This window comes from Acartia tonsa, chromosome 4 (genome assembly GCF_053477335.1).
Source record: "Acartia tonsa isolate MP-2025a chromosome 4, ASM5347733v1, whole genome shotgun sequence".
Classification (NCBI taxonomy): Eukaryota; Metazoa; Arthropoda; class Copepoda; order Calanoida; family Acartiidae; genus Acartia; species Acartia tonsa.
In genome coordinates, this window is record NC_137263.1 from 31,645,433 (window position 1) to 31,668,232 (window position 22,800).

General features: G+C 33.8%; 1 protein-coding gene across 1 annotated transcript; it reads left to right on the forward strand.

Annotated features, from left to right (window-relative positions):
• The first annotated feature begins 8,461 nt into the window (after positions 1-8,461).
• Positions 8,462-14,633, forward strand: LOC145316786 (putative chitinase 10). The gene is made up of 2 exons (XM_080157521.1): positions 8,462-11,885; positions 13,475-14,633. The coding sequence occupies exon 1, from the start codon at positions 8,726-8,728 to the stop codon at positions 11,861-11,863; it is 3,138 nt and encodes a 1,045-aa protein (XP_080013647.1). The 5' UTR covers positions 8,462-8,725; the 3' UTR covers positions 11,864-11,885; positions 13,475-14,633.
• Positions 14,634-22,800: the final 8,167 nt, after the last annotated feature.

Genomic DNA, 22,800 nt, shown 5'->3' on the forward strand with positions numbered 1-22,800 from the left:
TCAGTTTTTCAAACCACAACTATTAAGATGTTGTATTGTATGTACCTATACCAATTAAACCAACAGCAAATAGTAAAACAACTATTAAACCAACAGCCAACAGCCAACAAAACCACAACTACTAAGATGTTGTATTGTATGCCCACCTATTGAACCAACAGCCAACAACATCACAACTACTAAGATGTTGTATTGTATGCCTACCTATTGAAACAACAGCCAACAACACCACAACTACTAAGATGTTGTATTGTATGCCCACCTATTGAACCAACAGTCAACAACATTACAACTATTAAGATGTTGTATCATATGCCCACCTATTGAACCAACAGCCAACAACACCACAACTACTAAGATGTTGTATTGTATGCCCACCTATTGAACCAACAGTCAACAACATTACAACTATTAAAATGTTGTATTGTATGCCCACCTATTGATCCAACAGCCAACAACACCACAACTATTAAGAGAACAAAGATAGAAAGTTAGTTAGGATCGTCAACCTGTAGTGATAGAAATATTAGGAAATATAATGTAAAATATCGAGGAGTGGGGGGGGGGGAGTGGTTTCATATTTTATTTTTTCATCTCTGTAATATTTCAAAAACCCTAATAACCTATCTAACCGTGCGAGAAAACTTGAATTATCTACATAAAAAAAAGTAAAAAAATTTTGTTTGTCATTTTAAGTCTTTGAACAAAATAGTATTTATCATTATCAATTAATTTTGAACCAATAGATTAGATCAATAGATGAAATTGATCGTTGTACTTACTTGAAAGTTGGGAGAGCCTATCTAAATCTATAAATTGACTGTTGTTGTGTTTGTGAAACTCAACCGACCCTCTTTCTATACTCTCTCCCTCTCTTGGAGTGAAAATCTTACCATCTTAAAAAGAAATTTTAATAGCACAGAAAAAACTCCTTCCCTTTCCAGAACATCCCCTTCCTCAAGCAAATCTTGTTTCTGTCTTTAGAACAGAGAACTGGATTTTATCTACAGACAAAAGAAATTTATTTAAGAATAGATAAATTTTCCCGCCGCCTTTTATAATTTGTATTTATTTATATTTGCCCTTTTCTAGTGCTTGCCTTTTTTAGATTTTAGTGTCTTCTTAGATATCTTACTATTTCTTTTTTGGCTCCATGTTTAATTCAATTTATATAATTGCTTAAAGAAACATTTGAATCATTTCATTTTGGGGGGGGATTAAAATTGTGCTTTTAAGGGAAGCTTTCATAATTGTGTCGGTTTTTTTTAAATCGAGGCTAAGGTAAAGCCTCTAGGGATATAATCTGTCTTGCTCTTGTTTTTTTTTCAACACCATCCTTCCCTTTAAGCAAGGGGCAAAGCCAGCTTTTTTAATACTTTGAAAAACTATTCTATAATTATTACATAAATGTCATCAGACCCATTCACTGCATAATATAAAAATTAGAACAAAACTTGCAGCTATGCTACAATAATGTTGTCATGCTTGTTAAGAATGATGCACTTACGCATATAAAATGGTGTGACACATTTAGATACTTTTTCAAAGCGAAGATATTCTACGTCTAAGGTGAGTTCGTGCGTCCTCAACAAATTGTTCTGGCCATCCTATCGAATTCAAACCAATTCTTGTAATAACAAATAATGGTATTAAAAGCGAAACATCTTTATGATCATTACCAGATTACAAGAATCAAATCAAATACTAACCCCCCCCCCCATCCCCCCACCACCACTCACAAGCAAACTATCTTGGACTTTTTAAAAGCGAAGCTTTTCTATAATTAGGGTCGGTTAAAAGCGAAGCTTTTCTAAAATTAGGGTCGGTCCGTCCGTCCGTCCGTCCGGCCGAGATAGATAGCTTTTATTCGTTAATTTAGGCATGCTAGAATTGTCCTATCGATTTCAAACATGATGATTCCTGTAGTAGTTAGGTACGATTTAGAAAGCGTAGCAACTCTATAATCATTACCAGAATGTCTGTACGTACATTTTAAACATGTTATTTTTTCTACTTTTTTAACAACAAATTTTTATGTGATCTAATTATCCGTTTAATCTGATTTTTGGTATATTGATTCCTGGGACAACAAAGAACAATAGTATTATCGAAGCAACTCTATAATCAAGTCCTAAAAATGTAAGTATGTCCAAAAACATAATCCTGTATCAAGCAGTTTTTCAACAAATTTACTTACAATTTTGCTTCGATTCTTTCGATACTTTTATATTCTGATTATTCAGTTCAGGCACTACACAAGTGTTAATGTCCGTTTGTCCTACCGTTTCAGTGATTCGCTTTTATGGATGTTATCATCCTTTTTAAGTCTATAATAAATAACTTATTTTATATAGGATGTGTTTTTGAAAGTTTTGAAAACATATCCTATGCCAATTGTAAACACTTTTGAAAATGTATCTTTGGCTTGATTATAAGTATTATTCCAATTAGATTTTTTACTCAATGAAGTTAAATTATGAAGAATTTATTAATTAATTTAGTTTATTAAAAGCGAAGCTTTTCTATAATTAGGGTCGATCTGTCTGTCCGTCCGAGATAGTTAGCTTTTATTCGTTAATTTAGGCATGTTAAAATTTTCCTATCGATTTCAAACTTTGTATGGTGATTCCTGTAGTAGTTAGGTACGACTTAGAAAGCGTAACAACTCTATAATAGTTACCATAATGTCCGTACGTCTATTTTATACATGTTGATTTTTGTACTTTTTTAATAACAATTTTTTATGTGATAAAATCATCCGATCTATCTGATATTTTGATTACTGATTCCTATTACAATAAGGTACAATATTATGAGCGAAGCATCTCTATGATTAAGTATTAAAAATGTCATTATGTCCTTAAACAGAATTCTGTATTTAAGAAGTTAAGCAACAAATTTACGTATAATTTTGTCAAACCTTTTATTTTCATATTTTGTATATTCAGTTCTGACACTCAACAAAAGTTAATGTTCGTCTGTCATATCGTTTCAGAGCTTCGCTTTTATGGATGTTGTCATACTTGTTTAAGCAAAAAAATATCTAAATTTTTACAAATAAAAAATTGTTGTGGTCTTTAATTTGTTTACGCTAAGCCTCTGTAAATTATTTTTTCTTTGTTATGAAGCAACTCTCACTTTTGAAATGAAATATGAATGAATAGGCATAAACAATAACAATAAGATGTCTCTTCATGCGAAAATATTTAAAAACAAGGATGAAAAAATGAGTATAGCAAAGCTCTAAATTGAGACTTGCAAACAACAAATATCTTTTATTTATATGTAAGATTTAATTAATCTGCAGCAATGTTTTAAAGTTATAAAACTATTCCAACATGTATGAACATCTGTTCATTATATAAATTGAATTTAAAAATCTTACTTATAGGTCCACTATTAATATTTGTAAATGAGATTTGATGAAAAACTTATTTTTGGAATTGAGACAAAATTGCTTATTGACTAGCTGCACAACGAAGTAATGTCTAACAGATCTAAGATGTTTTACACGATATTTTCTGGTAAAAAGGTTTCCAAACCAAGTTCTGACATTTAACAAGCTGTAACGTTGTACTTAAATGGAGATGTTAGTTTTTTTGATGAATTGAACTTGTGAGCTTTACTGTATATCAAAGCTATTCTCTAAAAAAAAAATTTTTGTGTCAATTTTAAACTTTTCTACATTTATGGATATTATATTTAAGTATGTCAGAGTCGTTCTATTAATTTGGAACCTTTCATGTGGATTTATCACATTGAGAAATAATATTGAAAGCAAAGCAACCCCATAATTTAGTCACTTCATAAATTTCCATTGTCTGTACTTCTACTTCCAGTTAAACTCTATTAAAAATTGTCTACGGTTAGATGTGACAAACAACTATTCTGTTTCCTAAAATTTTAAATGTTTAGTTGAGCTACGTCTATACAGATGTTGTCATCCTTGTTTTCTTTCGACACTATACATTATTATAAGTATACACTTTTTAAATTATTAAAATAATATTTCTTATGATTTTAAAATTACGAATGTAATAATTTATGAACCAGTAATTGTTAAATTTACCGCTTTTCTTAGTCATACCACATTTTGTATATTTAATTGTAGAGTTGAAATATTAATAATACTCACGCGACTTTCAAATAGCCTCAATCATAACCAACATTATCCATTAATATATTGTGTCAAGTTCTTTAAAATTTCCTAGCTAATCCTTATGATAAAGTAAAAGGGTGTATGTCTGTACCAAAGAATCTCGCTAAGAATTTTTACTACGAAATATTATGTGACTTGGCCAATACCTCCACTGCACCTCTTTAAGAACATAAAAAATTTATACAGATTATTGTAATAGATCATTATATAAAGATAATTATTAAGATGCTACAGGCATAAACAATAAACGTAAATATGAAAATTTTAGTGGTTAAAAATAGAGTTTAGTAATATCCTCTTAGAAATTTTTTTTTCAATTTTAAAAATTTGAGTCTTCCCCTCCCCCGAACTCTATGAACTCTGGCCGCAGCGCTCGGCTCCCTAGCCTGCCTAGCCGCAGCGCTCGGCCCCCTTGCCTGCCTAGCCGCAGCGCTCGGCCCTCTTGCCTGCCTAGCCGCAGCGCTCGGCTCCCTAGCCTATAACCTAACCTAAAAAAGTTGTTCGTTGTCGGGGGGGGGGGGGATGAGTTTTCATTTTAGGAAATGAAATTTGCTTTATTAGTTATGGTTATGATTATTTGCTTTAAATGTTATAAAATACTTCACCATAATCCTTTAGGAGCTTTGCCAAATTGGAGGTATCTTCTATTATTTTTTAGGGGGGTAGGTAGGTGAAGGGAACCTCTTACCCCCTCCAAAACGCTTAGTAGGAATTTTGTAATTGTTATGCTAAACATAATTAAGATAAAGTGCTAAACCATTATTAAGACTTGAACTATATGAAGATGATATATATTTTAAGAAACTTAGCCTTACATACTAACAGATAGATTGAAAAAATCTTAGCTTTATGTAATGGAATACCCTTATTTCTAAATTGCAATAAAAATTTGAAAAACTATTTAGGTAGAAACAATATTTACCAATTTTAAACATCTATACTCCTCAAGAGGATTTAACTGGACTTGGACAAAATCATTTTTGTTTTTGTAAATAAGAAGGTTAAAAACGAATGCATGATACTTCTGACACACAAATACACAAAAACATACACACACACACACAAACGCAATTACACATATACACACAATATCCTACTTACAAAGTATGTTAAGATTACTTAATTATAGTAAACAGTTAGCTAAGTGTGTGAATTTAGATATGCTTGTTTTGTTAGTGTATATAATATCTATCTATGTATCTATTTCTAAGGTGCTAGAGTAGAGCATATGAAAGGTAAATTATTAATATAGAACACCTGATTTACTTTGGTCTTTTAGAGATCTTTTTAAAAACAAATATAGATAGACTTCAAGCATATTTTTAGAGAAAAATGTATGATATTTTTATTATACTTCACCTTTTTATAGATTATGACATCCATAAAAGCGAAGATGGTGGATTAATGCATCATTAATAATTAGTACAAACTTTAGTACAACTATAAGAAAAAAAAAATACTAGCGTTTGCGTCCTAGAATCTAGGGGCTCTATATTAGAAGGTGGAGGTAGGTGGTAGATATAAAAGCCTAAAAAAGATCTGAGTAAAGCTTTACTATAATGGAGAAATTGATCTGTTAAGTAATTAGCAAGATTTTTAGGGACAAATAAAAGTTGCACTTAAATGATGATAATTCTTACCTAGCAATACAAATTTTAATTGCTGTTAAATTAATGATGATTCCTGAATCAGGTCCTTAACAGCAAAACACTGCATGATTGAATATAGAAGTTGAGCTGAAAACATTGTTATAAAATCATTTTTTCAATGAAAAAATTCTAAAACGGACTTTCAAAAGCGCTTGACTTGAATTGGACGCGCATGTAACTATTTACAAAGAAGCTATTCAGATGTTATTCATAAATTAATATTCCTGCTTCAAAACAATGAGACCCTTCAGTCATGTCTGAATGTAGAAAAACTTAGTTCAATATAATAGTTATTTCTCGCATCGTATTATAAACAGCTTTCCGCGGATATAGAATGTACAATTATAAGATTAAAACCAGTTTTTTTAGCCCCGAGATGCCGAAGGCACGGGCTAAAAAACTGGTTTTAATCTTATGATTGTACATTTCTATATTCGTAGAAAACTGGATATAATACGATGCTAGACATAGTTTTTTCGTATGGACGAGAACCGGTTCCTATCCACCGGATTTGAATGAATACGAGAAAAAGTATTAGATTATTAGATATAATTGAGACTCTCATAGTGAAAACTGTAGTGTATTGCTTCTTAACATATTCTTGTTTTGCTCAGATTATTTATAAAGTTTATGTATTAGGGGCGTGCAAGATGGAGAGAAGGTATGAGAGGATTTTTAAGAAACCCTCCAAAAAGCCACACATGCGAATTTACATCAGCCCCCCAGTAAATATAAATTATACAATCCAAAATTCTTAAACAAATAGTATTTTAAAAGGGTTAAACAAAGTTCTGTGCACTTTCTGCACCCCCTTGGCGGATTTTTGTGCTCACGCCAAGTATGTTGTGTGCTAGTGTTTTTATCATCACTTCCCCGTAACTTTGTATTCCAATCAAACCATTAAATTAAGCAGTTTTAGTAACCAATAGAGGTTTAACAAACACAAAAACGTTCAATGTAAGTTATGTTTTGTTTGTATATCCTTATAGAAAAATAACAGGATGGTTATGTATCTGTCTGTCTGAAGCGAAGGATCTTGCTAACGGCTGAACCGATATGGTACTCTTTTACAGTGAAGCTTGGCAAACGTCAGGATATGGTTCAAAACTATTTTGGGAGAGGGTAATAGAGGCCTCTAGGGGCGTAGCCGCTATTAAGAAAAAAAGAACGATTTCATAAAAGACACACACAAATGTAAATCAGTAATATAACGAGAAAGTTAAGAAAATGAAATGTTGGCGTGTTAGAAATTACCAGAGAAACAATAGAAACCAGACTAAAGCACTCTTATAACTTATAGAGTAGCTTCACTCATAAAAAGGTTAACATAACATTTTTAAAATTGAGTTAAGTAATCTAAAAGTAATTTTCAAAAAAATTGCAAAGTAATTAAAATTAAAGGTATTACTGGGCGTCTGTAATTGACGTTCTAACCTATATCTTTTTTAGTTATCTTACAAAATATGAAAAATCAGATAAAAATTTACAATGCATTCCTGTTGCTAAAATTAAGACAAAACATAATATTGCATAAACAATAGATAATTAAAACTGTAATATATACAAAATCATCTGGATTCATGTTAGATTAGGATTTAATAATATAAATAGAATATGTTAACATTATGCTAATTTATATATGACATACGCTTATAACTGACAATTTTTTTAAAAAAAATACGTCATTTTCTTTTAAAAGCTGAATTACATTTAGCAATATCCATTCATTATATTTTTAGAAATTCTGAATTATGCTGTCTTCTTGATTTTTTTAGAATCGCCGAAAGTTAGTTAAAATTATACTGCAAACTTTTTCTATATTGACGGATTTTAAAAATCTATTGACAATAAACTTGATATAAATGTGTTAGGTAATTAAAATAGAATTTACACATTGTTTCTCCAAATGATTTATATAAAAAAAATATTTAAAACATTTCGATTTGTTATGTTTTGTGTTAGGCATAATTGGAGTTTTTTATAAGAATATAAATAAACACCAAAAGCTTCAACATTTTTTTCTTTGATATATATTTCTATACTTTATTCAGCTCTGTTGCTTGTTTTTGATTTAAAACAATAAAAACAATAAGCATTTCCTCAATTAATTAACACGAAATCATACAATATAAATTTGTAGGTTTGTAATAAAATCTGAGAAATTGATAGATAGATAGCCAATCTAAAAGAGAAGGTGAAAGAGTGATAGAAAGAGTAAAATTGAGAATTAGAAAGAAATAAATTGAGGGACGGAGGGCGATATCGATTGTTTCTGGTTGTAAGTAAATGGTATAGGTTGGGGGGTGGGAGGACCCCGGAGGGGCATGGGGTTGAAGGAAAATATATGATTGGGAAGAATTGGGATAGGGGGTTAGAGAATGAAATGACAGGGTTCTGGTTGTGAAAGGTCAGGTTCAAGCTATGGCAAGAAAGTAGGGTGGAGGTGATAGGGAAGGGGCGGTTGGGGGGTGGGGAGGCTGTGGCTGTGGTGCCACAACCATCCAAGAGGTGGTGCGCACACACTAACAAACACTCTTGCTTGCTCACACAAACAAACATACACACAAAGTCAAGGGGTGGTTCTTATAAACATACAAACGCACAGCGACGCACACACAAGTAGAGCGCCGCGCATAATCCACCACAATTTAGCAGTCGCTAATGCACGCTGCTCCAGTACTCTGTGGCGCAGAGTAGCAGCTACAAATAATTCCATCTTTTATATATACACACAGACTCGTATATTACATATATATATAATAGAGTGAAAGTGTTTACGTGTTTGTTGTGAGTGTGTACGGTTCTGCGTGAGTGAGTGGCTAGCTAGGGCATCCGAGCTCGCCAGCCCATTGGCCGTCTCAATCTTATAAAGTGAATATTTCACATTATTTTGAGGATTTTTCATTAAAAAAAGACTATGTTGACTAGGGTCCTTGTGTTGGCCCTTGTCTGTGTGACACTTGTAGCAGTATATGGTCAGGACTCCAGGTCTAGAATTCGGAGGCCAAGGCTGCGCACTCGCCCAGATGTTGGAGAGGTTGGCAGTGACGCTGATGATGCCAAAGTAATTGATGCTGTTGATGACCAAAGTGAGAAGGAAGGAAGACAACTTGACAGAGACAGATCTCGCCTAAGGCGGCCTAATATCAGGCGACGGCCAGAGCAGGATGTTTTTGTTGTAAATGGAGAATCTAGTGATGATAATAGTAATGAGGAAGATGATCTTGTACCAAGATTCACACCCAGCAGAGGAATCTCACAGTTTAACAGAAATCCTGACAGGTTCAAGCTTGATCCTGTTAGCACATCCTCCAGAGGTAGTTCTAGCTCCAGCTTGTCATCATCAGCTGATTCCAGCAAATACAAGCTTGTCTGCTACTACACGAATTGGTCCCAATACAGACCAAAAATTGGTAAATTTGTGCCGGAAGATATTGATCCTCATCTTTGTACTCATGTCATCTTTGCTTTTGGTTGGATTAAAAACGGCAAGCTTGCATCTTTTGAAGAGAATGATGAGAGTGCTGGTGGCAAGGTTGGTCTGTATGACAGAGTTGTTGGTCTTAAGGCACAAAATCCTAATCTGAAGGTTCTGCTAGCTGTTGGTGGCTGGTCATTTGGCACTGCCAAGTTCAAGGAAGTTGCCAAGACAAGATTCACACGTCAAGTTTTTGTTTTCAGTGTTGCCGAGTTTTTGAGAGAGCACAACTTTGATGGATTGGACATGGATTGGGAGTACCCCAAGAGTGCTGATAAGGAGATCTTTGCTGACTTGTTGACTGAACTTTCTGAAGCTTTTACTTATGAGGCTGAGGAGAGTGGAAAGGAGAGATTGTTGTTGTCAGCTGCTGTACCTGTTGGACCTGACAATGTTCGTGGTGGATATGATGTTCCCAGGGTAGCCAAGGCTCTGGATTTTGTCAATCTTATGGCTTATGATTTCCATGGTAAATGGGAGAACCAGGCTGGTCACAATGCTCCCCTATTCCCTCCCTCTTCTGATTCAGAATGGAGAAAACAGTTGTCAGTAGAGTTTGCGGCCAAGATGTGGACTAGGCTAGGAACTCCCAAGGAGAAGCTGATCATTGGTATGCCCACCTATGGCAGATCATTCACTCTGACCGACAGCAACAAGTACCTGGTGAACTCTGCTACATCAGGTGGTGGCACTGCTGGTGAGTACACAAGGGAGGGAGGTTCATTGGCCTACTATGAAGTGTGTCAGATGCTGCAGAAGGGTGCCAGCTACCTGTGGGATGAAGAGATGAAAGTGCCCTACCTGGTGCAAGGAGATCAATGGGTTGGATTTGATGATGAGAGATCAATCAGAAACAAGATGAAGTGGATGAAGGAAAGTGGTTTTGGCGGAGCCATGGTCTGGTCTATTGACATGGATGACTTCAGCGGTAAGGTCTGTGGCAGTGGAGTTAAATATCCTCTGATTGGCGCCATGAGAGAGGAATTGTTCAGAACACCCAGAGATACAATTGCTGCTGACATTGAGCCTGCCGATATTGATTGGGAAAGCATTGCTCCTTCCCTAAGCCAAAAAATCACTACCTTACCTCCCCCTGAGAAGCTTGATGTGGAACTGTTGTTGAAGCAACTGGCAACCAGAAACAAGCAGTCCAACAGTAGCCCAGCTTTGCTAACCCCTGCCCTGCCAGAAAATGTGAGAGAACCTGTTGTTTTCTGTTACTTCACCAATTGGAGCTATAAGCGGCCAGGTATGGGCAAGTTTACCCCCGAGGATGTTGACCCAACTCTATGCAGCCATGTTGTATTTGCTTTTGCCACAATAAAAGACAACAGACTTTCATATTCTGATGATAATGATATCGGAGATTCTATCACAGATGGCACTTACACAAGAATCATGAAGCTGAAACAAAAGAATCCTAAATTGAAAGTATTGATTGCTGTTGGCGGCTGGGCTTTTGGTTCCAAGCCATTCCAAGAGTTGACAGAAAATATTTTCCGCATGAATGGATTTGTTTATGATGCCATAGAGTTTCTTAGAAAGCACAACTTTGATGGTCTTGACATTGATTGGGAGTATCCACGTGGTCCTGATGACAAGGCCAGCTTTGTTTCTTTGGTCAGAGAGTTGAGGCTTGCCATTGAGGGCGAGGCCAAGGGAACAAAGAACACAAAACTGATACTTACAGCAGCCGTTCCCGCCAGCTTTGAAGCCATTGAGGCCGGTTATGATGTTCCAGAAATATCTCAATACCTGGACTTTATTAATGTTATGACTTATGACTTCCATGGACAGTGGGAGAAAGAGGTTGGCCACAACAGTCCCCTCTATCCTCTGAACTCTGCTACTGGATTCCAGAAAAGACTGACCGTTGATTTCTCCGCCAAGGAGTGGGTGCGCCAGGGAGCTCCCAGGGAAAAGTTGATTATTGGTATGCCAGTGTACGGCAGAACATTCACCCTGGAGGATCCTGCTCAGTTTGATATTGGAGCCCCAACTAGTGGAGGCGGTGACCCGGGCAGATACACAGGAGAATCAGGTTTCTTATCTTACTATGAAATCTGTGATTTCTTGCATAAGGACAACACAACATTGGTTTGGGATAACGAGCAACAAGTTCCATTTGCATACAGAGACCAACAATGGGTGGGTTTTGATGATGAAAGATCATTAAAAACAAAAATAAAATGGTTGAAAGAGGAGAAGTTTGGCGGCATTATGGTCTGGTCCATTGATCTGGACGATTTCCGCGGCTACTGCGGCACCGGCAAATATCCGCTGATCAAATCAATGAAATCAGAGCTGGATGACTATCTTGTCAAGCTTGAATATGATGGTCCTTTTGAGACCTCCAGAACAGAGTCTGCTGCACTCTCCGTTGAGAAGGAGGATGTTGTGTGCGAGGACGAGGACGCGGGCGTCTCATTCATCCGTGACAAGAAAGACTGCAGCATGTACTACGTGTGCCAGGGATCCACCAAGCACCACAAGCCCTGTCCCTCGGGCCTGGTGTTCAACGAGAACGACAACGTGTGTGACTGGCCAGAGAATGTGCCAGAGTGTCCGGCCAAGTAAGCGGAGATAACTCTGTGCCATGGTAAGATTTTTACAAATTGTTTGATAAAATCAGTTGCGATTTTTAAAAAAATAGTTTATTATTAAGTTTATTTTTTAAATTTAAAGTTTAAATTCATAAAGACAATATGAATATTAGAGGGAGGGGGGATTACACAAACAAAAAATGAAATGCATGTTTAGTATATGTAATATTTAATTTTTAATAATTTTGCCAACAAACAAACATGCCTACACTCAATACTAACATATAGAGAAGCTTCACAACAAAAATGTAGTTGATATTTGACATATTGCCTACGGAAAATATTGGTTAGTGTACCGTATAATTACTGAATTTCCTCATGACATTTTAGAGCAAGCATAAATTTATGTTTATTTATTTTAGAATGATCAATCCTTTTAAATAAACTAGTAATAACCCCTTTTTGTTGGGAGGGGGGGGGGGGTATTTTTTTTTCATGACATTATATCATTATGAAAATGTTAAAATCATCCGAAGACCAAAAAATATAGAGCTGCACTTTTCCTAAATATGGGCGTGCGTGTAGGGGGTTAATCTGTGGTTTTAATACCCCCCCCCCAAAAAAAAAAAATATAATTAAGGGAATTGGGTAAAACTCGAGTCTCACAACCTAGTGGCAAATCCCAATGCACGCTACTGGCCTAAATGTTCAATATACATGTTTTATTAAATATTAAAATACTGTGTTTCTTTTGGGCTTTTAAATTATTGTGGAACAGCTTTGGTTGATAGCAACCTTGTTTAATCTTATCATGAACAAAAAGTGACAGGGCAAATTATTTGAGTGTAAGCAATAACAAGATAGTTTTTACAAAGTTTAACCAAGGATAAAGGGATGTGTCACTTGAAACAAAAATTTGGGATTATCCAACAGCTTCTCTACAAGTAAAAAATACACTACAGAAACAATATATCCAGTAACAATAATGCTTATTTTTAGAAGAAGAAGGTTGGAAACTGAACACATTTTTTTTCAAATTGAATGTCTCACCCAAATAGTCTAACAAGCTATTTTTTACAAAGTAGAACCAAGGACATGACAAGAAAAATAAAAACATTTTAACAAGAAAATTTCCTTAATCATTGACATTTGTTTCTTCCCTTTTCAACTCAAATTTAGCTTTAGATAAAAATATTGCAAATCCAAATTAATTGAAATTTAGATTATACTTATAATATAGTTTTTCAAAATGGATAATTTTAATGCAGAAATTTTTTTGTATGATGGAATTTTATTAATCGGTAATCAAAATAATTAAAAACTTTAGATTTTTTTTTTCAAAATAACTAATTGGTACAAATATCTTGCTTGACATTTTTAAGTAGTTTCAACAATTCTAATTTAGTAGTTTCAAAATCATGTATTAAATTTGTAATAGCTGAAAATATTTCTTCTTTTATCCTCTTGGAAATAATTAACTAATTTGAACTAATAATAATGAACTAATTTGCCTTGGAGTGCAAGGGAACCCTCAGGGGATAGGCATAAAGGAAAAATTTAAATAGGGTATTCTGTACACGTTAGGCACTTTGATGTGAAGCACCAAATTAAAATATTTTTGATTGCTAATGTTATTATTTTTCAGGTATAATCCAAAGATTGCTGAGAAGGAGCTTGATGTTAAAGTATATGTCCAAGTCGGCAAGCAACAAAAACTGCCAACTAATTTACAACTTTATACCTGTTTAATTCCAACACTTGACAGCTGACTTTTTCAACTACCAAAAAGAACCAAATATTACATCCGAAACTGCCAGATTTTTATTAACATTGAACCTGACATTACATATTGGCTACAATTATCTTGCTTGCTGCAAAGTACAATGTACTTTTATCAAAAAGACTCCTGTATGTGACCTCAGTGAACTTTCAAGTGTACAGTACGTACATTCTGCATTGTAAATTATGTAAAAGCTCAAAGACAACAAACTGTGAATACTAGAAAAAAAAACTCGGATAGGTTAATGATATTCAAACCATTTCATTTTATTTTTGAAGAAGAATTTATGCTCATTAGTTTCTGAATTTAAAGAATATTATTTTTTATAAAATCTTTTTCAATCTAAGATGAAACTGTAAGCATTTTTATATCTTTGCATTATTTAATTATAATTATCCATTCCTATTCCAAGAGTTCAAAAATACCTTCTTCCTAAAAAATCGATAAAGACTTAAAAAACATTACAAAATGTCATAATTTAATTAAAATTTTAAAATAAAAATTACTTTTGACATAAATTTATAAATTCAATTGTGTTTGTGTGTGTGTGAGTGTTTGTTTGTGAGTATGTGTAAAAATTTCCCCACTTTTCTCTCAAGATGTTATAAATTTGTCTAACAGTACCATATGGGATTTATCCTTTTTTTATCTTCCTTACAGATCAACTTACAAAGCATTTTAAATTATAATATATTTTATCATAATATTTTTTGCTTTTGTAGTTTGATTATTATAAGTATATAAAAAAACACATTTTATTCCATTCCTTCATTATCCATATGAAAAGTCAAAAAAAGAGGCAATAATTATTTTTACTTGGATGTGCAAGAAAAGTTAAATTTTCTAATGTCTGTGATATAAGATACTATTTATTTCTTTGTAAAACTATAAAAATTAAAATAATAAGATGAAATTGTATTACTAAAGCATGATACATAATTAAATATGTAACTAAATAAACAAAACATCATCATTAATAAGATATTTGTAATAAATATTCTCAAAATACATTCTATGTAAAATAGTTTGGTTTGTCTTTATTTACATTGAGTTGCATGCGTCTTAAATCGCATATTTTAAAGCATTAATTTCAGGAGCAACAAGCAAATATACTTTTGAACAATTTGCATTCGTTCGAGATTTTAAACTAAACAGTCACTTGGATAATTTAATTAAACCGCCATATTCAATTGCTGACTGCTAAAATCTAACATCCTTAGCTGCGTTTTTAAAGTGAAGTTAGGTTTTGTACTTACGTCACGGTTAGCTTTTCCCGTTAATCTAGATATGTTAGAATTTGGATTCTTGTTACAGTTTGATACGATTTTAGGTACGCTTAGCAACTTATTAAGCATTGACACTCTACAAGTGTTCATGGTCGTTTGTTCTGCCGTTTTATTTCAGAGCTTTGCCTTTATGGATATTCCCGTTCTTTTTCAACCAATTAGTTGTCTGGATATGTCAAAATTTTGAAGCCGCGGTCAAATTTTGAATAGACATGTCCTATAGGTATTCTGTCGCCTATTTTCAAAATAGTAACTTGCTAATATATATGCAAGGCGTTTTCTAATTCAGTACGCTCAACAATATTGAAAAGGACAAGATTATTAAATATCTAAAAAAAATTATGCAATTAAAAATGGCTAAAAAATGTTACAACTGCTTTACAGATGAAATCAAATCTTGGAATCAATCTTGGGCGTAGCAAAACAAGGATGTCATTACTAATAAGGGCGAAGCTCCTAATTAATATCATAATTTAGAATTCGCAGTTAAAATGACATTTCATTCAGTTGATTTTAGATCACTTTAAAATTTGCTAGTACAGCTTTTAGTTACAGACTAACTCTGCTTTTATGTTTTTGTTAGATGAAGGGTCAATGAAACTTTTTAAAATCGTAAATGAAATGGTCTTAATTTACTCGGTCGAATTCAATGTGACAGACACAATACAGTCACTAACCATAGAAAAGTCACGCTCCAAACAAGATGAAAACTGGTCAGGGTGCAACAGCCAAATGAAATAAAAAAATATTGCCTGTGTAGGCCTATTTAAATTTTTACAAGCTTAAAACTTTTTGTTTTCGGAAGCAAAAATACTCTAAAATATACTGATAATTGTTTGACATTCTAATTTTAGCTTCGATTTTACAGATGTTCTTATCCTCATTGCTCATTTTTAAGCGTTATAGTTGGAAAATTTATTTCACTAACCGTCTTGGACAATAAAATAGAAATTTGATAATTTGGCAGCTGCGGCTATTAAACCTCCAGCGGCTGCCGGACCATGCTTTAAACCACAAATAATTCTAAATCACGTAATAGGATGGTCAAAACCTCTTTGTTTGAATCTTAGAAAAATTTGACAAATTCCCATCGGTAAAATCACAAGACACGCTATGTTTTGTGGAAATCATTAGTTTTATTGCAATAGGAAAGGTATTTCTTATTAGAATTCTGTTCGTGGGACCGTCTGCGTCGGAAAGCTCTGATAGTTAATTTATAATGTCCAACTTGTAATCTTATAAAAATCTATAAAATTTCGAAATTGTTCGAGTTCGGCAATTTTGCTAAAAAAATTCTTATCGAGGCTTTTCTATAATTGAGGAAGATCCGTCCGCTCATACGAACGTAAAGGATAGCTCTTCTCCATAATTAGAATTGTTCTCTCGATTTCAAACCTTGCATTATGAATTCTGTTTTTTTTATAGCGGCAGCAGCTTAGAGTGCCTGATTCTCCTTTACAGATTTTTTCAATCGCCGTGGTTTGTGCAGCTGCTTTTTCTGAGCTGCATGTGTACGAGTGGCTACTTCTGCAGCTTCTATAAAGACCGTGGATGGCTGAGGTCGGCAGCAATTGAAGGTGGCTCAGGCTGGGTGATGCTCAGGGTGGCTTAGAAAGCTGAGTGGCTGATGGTGGCGGAAGTTGCCGAGCCCTGATTTAAACATCATTATCATCCACTTGAAATGTTTATTTAAAATTTGAAAGTGTTCATAATTGTGATTTTTTTAATGTTAAATCACTTGTATTGCACGCTTAATTTAAAGCAGATTCTATAGTCGTCATGTAAAAATAAGATAGAGTATTACATACATGGTAATTTAGGCTGATATAGTGCTATCTAAACCGCCATAAAACGTCCTTGGAACCCACATTTAACATCCTAGTTGTCAACATATTTGTGAAAAATTATGTCATGTTTCAAACATAAATCAAAATCAATTATCCTTATTACTACGTGGTGCTTGGGATGCGTATGTTTGAACCAAAATAAACAAGGAAGATTATATTCAATAGTAGCAAATATAGTTATTATGTAAAAGAGATGTAATTAAAATAGGTTAAACAGCTGGTTTGATTGAATTTTTGAAAACTAGAGTAGACAAGAGTAATTATAATAGTTCTTTTAAATACATTCTAAATACATTCTTTGAGTTGAGATGTGATCCAGAATCGAACCCGACACCTCCAAGACTGGCAAGCTATGATTTACGCCAATGCCGCGGGGTTTTTTTACTTTATGACTTTGTTTAAATTTTAATGCCCATATAAATATGTTTAATATTTATGTAACCAAAATTATAACATTTTTAGCCAAGACTACTTCTATTATCTGCCATATAGTTAACATTATCCATTTAGTTATCGACACAAGATTTATATGGCATATTGTCGTCCTATCACTGTAACCCTGAATAAGAATGAAGGCTAAATGTCTAGATATAGATATGATGATTCATACACTTCAAGGTTTAAATATGTTCAATTCAAACTTATTCATAGAAAACACCCAAAATTTGAATAATAATGTAAAAATTAAATGCATAGCATAGTCGTGCTAATTTATTAGATAGTAGCATAGCATAGCTTTTGTAGGAAATGGGTCAATCATCATAAAATCTAAAAACAAATTAGTAAGTAGTAAAATAAAGTAATAAAGTTTTAGTTTAAAAATTTTGTGTTGTGTTTTGTTTTAAATGATATATTTCAACTTTAGAAAAAGATATCATACATATTAAAATAAAAATCATAAACATTCTACATATATATAAAATTACTGTGTAATCATAATAACTATTTAATATCACACCAAATATTAAATAGCAAAATTGTTATATACAGGTTAATAGTTAATGACATACATATGTCTGCTCCTTTGATGATTTTAATCAATTATATTTTCAGATTTAAGTCATGGGATGGTTTTGAGCTATTTTTCTAGCCATTCTCTGCGTCTTCGAATACAGAACCCCGAGAGGCTAGAGGGGGTTCTGTAAATTAAATCACTATGTTCTTTGATTCAGGGCTTACCATACATAAGGCAATCTTAAACTCAGCCGTATTAGGTCAAGCTGATTGCCTCAAAACTAACTACAGCCAAGCTGCCATATTCAACAATCCGCAGCTCTGCATCAAAGTTTCTATAAACACGACCTTTGTTACAGAATATGTGCATTATAATGAAGTAACATGATCCCTGTCTGTTTGTGTGTCTGTTATGTGTACCGAAGGATCTTGCTAACCGCAGAGCCGATATGGTTCTCCTTTACAGGGTAGCTTCTCCTGGTCCTGGGAAGGTTTACAACTATTTTCGGACATGGTATAACCACCCACCCGCCCCCCCCTCCAAGAGAAATCGCAAAAAAATATAAATAACCCCATCTTGCGGCAGAAAAAATTGCTTTATAGTTAACAGCTGATCTTAAGATAGATTAAAGAAAAACATTATGCGTGCTCCTAGAGACCTTTAGGGGCGTAGCCGTTAGTTGTTGAATAGAGAAATAGAAGCAATAAATTTAGATTTGTTTGGTTAGAGTTGTGATTAGAATTAGGCTTATATGATCGTGAAGGGATTAGAAGGTTTACTAGTATAATAAACATGGGTATTTAAATAATATGTACTTACTTATGTACTTTATATTCTTAATCTAATATACCAACAATAGATACCGCGCCTCTTAGTATCAAGATTCAAGGGGTTATGTCCCCATTAAACTAGAAATAGCACAAAACCACTCTAAAACCCAAAAGGAACTAATTTTATTGGGTTGCTCAATATAACAACTTTTTTAACAATATATTTAATTTACAGAACAGGTAACTTTCTTCTTATTATTGGGGTTCTACATCAATTCATCGTCCATTTTCAAACCCCTAAATCCCTGTAAATATATTACTGCTTATAAAATATATAGTTACGATTCTTCGGTTTAAGGATGTGTAATTGTATATGTAAGTCCTTCTAAATCTCTGAACTAATAGTAGTAGAATAGGGGATGTGCTTTTTAGGGAAGCCTTATATTTTGGCTGATCGGAATTATTATATTGTTAATGGGTTTGTAATTAAAAGTTTGTTTTGTCTTTAAATGTTTGTTTGGATATGTAAAAGTTAGGTACACTGCTTATTTACAACTAGGATGTCCTAATGTATAATGCTTTGTTCTTCTTGGCAGATTTTAAATATGTAAAATTAAATATTGGAAAATGAACCACTAGTTTGAAATTTTGGATTTATTATTATAGATTAATTTGAAATTAATAAAATCCTTTAATATTTTGGTTTGAAAGATTTAATAATTTTGCTCGTGTAATGTCCGAACGATTTGTAATAATATATCGCAGATCCTATCACTTTTTTAGATAGCTGTTATAGTACACATAAATCGAAACACACACACACACACACACACACACACACACACACACACACACAATCATTATAAAACATTGGGCCCCTCTCGACCTTGATCTTTAAAGAATTGTGTAGTGTGTATAAGGACACTTGTGTGAATGTTTTCCGCAAGTTTGTGTGGAGCTGCATCAATATGCGTCAGTTTAATCATAGGTCTGTCTTTATCCGTGTGTGTGTGTGTGTGTGTGTGTGTTGGTGTACGCAATTTATTTGTGCGTAAGTTTGATAGTGTTGTATATAGGGCGTATAATTTCCACTGATTGTGTGTGTGTCTGTGTGTTTGTGTGAGAGTTTGTGTGTGTGTGTGTGTGTGTAAGCATGAGAATGTATGATTACAGGTTGTAAGACACAAGATGCATCTGTATCTATCTAATATCACAAGGGCGTACATATGGGGGTGCCGGTGCCCCCCTCCCCTACACACAATAAATCAAGAAGGTGTTAATCAAAAAAATAAATTGCCTTCATCGAACTTTTTTCTCTTTATAGAGTTAAAGTTTTTAATCATTCTCTAAATCGATTTATTTTCTCAGGTCTTTGAAGTTTTTGGACAATTATAAAAATCAGAGCGCACGCTCCCACCTTCCTTATATACGCCTCTAATCTAATCCATAATGTATCCACAGTAAAGTTATATAACATACTTCGAATAGGCATATATAAATATATTGTTATGAATTAATACATTTAAATATATACGCACATCAGTAAGGCAGATAAAAATAATTTCTTTAAAGAGATTGGCAGTTTGCCAAGAGACCAAAAAGAGACCAAGAGACCAAAAATTTGGGGGGGGGGTAAACTAAATTTACCCCTGCCAACAGATTTCAGGGGGGGTAATTACCCCCCCCCCCCCCCAAGCAAATTTTACCCCCGGGGTAAAAATTTTGGGGGGGGGGTAAAAAAAATTTGAGGCGCGCTTCGCGCGTTATTTTATCCCCCCCCCCCCAAAAAAAAGGGCTTGGACGCCCCTGGGTGTATGGTTGTCCTTCAAATAAGTAATCTTAGATTTGTTTTACTTTAGGCAAGTTTAGGTTTAATTAGTTACAGGGCAGCCTCACAGGTATGGGCCCCATAGGGTTAAGGCGTACCCTAGTGGTTAGGCATAAAGTGTTACGAACGAAAAGTTTGATTGTATATTTAATATTCATGTTGAATTTAATTATGCAAATTCTAGGCATAGATGATTTTCTTAAAAATAATCAAACGTATATGAAGAAAAATTTTTAGCTGCTTTTCCATAGGATGCATTTTCAAAAGCAAAGTTTTTCCTATGCAGAGACTATTTCCGTACGTGAGTATGTATCATGTTAGAATTGTAATAGCAAATTTAAATCTTGTATTGGGTTTCCCGTGCTAATAAGGAATATTCTGGAAAGGGTGTCTCTCTAAAATCACTCTACCCTATCAATATAGATAATCGTTTATCTTTAGCTTTTATGTATGTTGTCATCCTTGTTCATATGCATATATTACTAAGCGTGCAGTGTATATCGTTTATGAAATTTATTTATGATTCTATCCAGCACTGGTAAGAACCGTAAGGTTGTAAACACTTTGCAAACCTTTTGCACAGGCCTGGGGTTAACGACTCTTGCAAAAAATGTAAATAACATCAAAAGATTAAGATTTCTAGAAATCAGAAGCTAAACAATATCAATATTAAGGATTACGAAAAGTTTTTAAATATAAAAGTAAGACGAGCAAAGTTTAATGAAAGAAAGTTGGATAAAATAAATTTTATTGCATATAAGCTCAGTGGTTACAGTGATCAAGGACAAAATTATTTGCAGAGTAAAATAAAATCAGCGTTCTAGCCCAAATAATTTTTTGGTATAGTCCCTTTCGTGGCGACGCGTCTTAAGGGGCGTTTCGTCGAATTTTTACAGTAGCTTTTTCTATGTTATTTTAGGTTAGGTTAGGTTAAGTTGGGTTAGGTGATTGCCCCGCGGGGTTAGAGGAAATAGAAATAGGGGAAAAACTACTGTGAAAATACGACGAAACGCCCCTTAAGAGGCGTTGCCACGACAGGGAATATACCCTAATTTGTTTTATATTTGAATTAATGCGATCTTAAAAATAGGTATATCAGAACCGTCCTATTGATCAACCTTTAAATGATGATGATTTCTGTAACAATCAAGTACAATTTTGGGAATAGGAAGTCCATATGTTTAAGTTAATCATGTTTATTCTTTTTGCTATTTGATGAAAACATGTTCAATTTAATCACGTTTACTTATTTTTTCCATAATTACTCTTTGGTGTATAATTTGTACTCTAATTGGGGCGTAATACTCAAATGTAAATTAATTAAATAATTTTACAATATTGTAATGAGTGACAACAGTACAATATCAGACATGGGGTTTACCTAACCCCTCATCTCCGATCACTATAGAATAGTACACATTTCGTAGATTACAAAATTTAGCTCATTCTGACAAAAGTTTTGTTAAAAATTTATTTTGCTTTCCTTATTAAACCCTAACACCATGTGACTTATCTTGTGCTTCGCTCCTAGCCTAAAGGGGAAATTTCTGGTTACCAAAATCGGGGGGGGGGGAGTTGTCAATGTCAATGGATTTTTCTTTAAACAAGGATGACAACATCCATTAAAGCGAAGCACCTAAACGATAGGACAAATGGATAGTGTCTGAACTTAATCAATCGGATAATTAGATCACCTAAAAATTTTGTTGTAAAAAAAGTAGAAAAATCAACATCTTTAAAATGGACATACGGACATTCTGGTAATGATTATAGAGTTGCTACGCTTTCTGAAAATTGTACCTAACTACTACAGGAATCACCATTCAAAGTTTGAAATTTGTAAGACAATTCTAACATGTCTAAATTAACGAAAAAAGCTATCCGTCTCAGACCGACCCTAATTATAGAAAAGCTTTGCTTTTAAAAATGATCGTTCCAGCTGCATTAGTAGCATAGTTTAACGGGCATACAGACAGACAAACGTCTTGTTATTTTAGTTAATTACTCTCCAATTAAATTATAATGAAAAAATCAAAAAATAAAGTGCAAGAATTGGAGGGTTGATAAAAAAAAAGATTTATTGGTCTTATTATGCAGAAATAGGCCCAATCTTTTTTCAAGCTGATACTCTTGAGGCCTCTACAAATTTATACTTTAATACTCCCCCCCCCCCCCTCTCTCTCTCTCTCTCTCTCTCTCTCTTACTATATTGTATGAAATCATATGGCATATTTACACACCCTTCTCAATACCATTATATTTCCTAACCCACCTCTCCTTTATTAACCTCAGTAGTTTGGCTCTGAAAACCTCTGAGAGTCATCGTCTAGTCCTCCCTTCCCCCCTCCCCCTCATACAATCCCAAGGGAGTAGGTGTAAAATACAAAGAAGTTAGTATCTAAAGTGGAAGGAATAGTATGGAAAGATAACAGAAAGGTAGAAATGCTGATGGTAATTTAGGCTGGCAATAAATATTTCTTTAAACCAGTAATAACAAACTAAAAT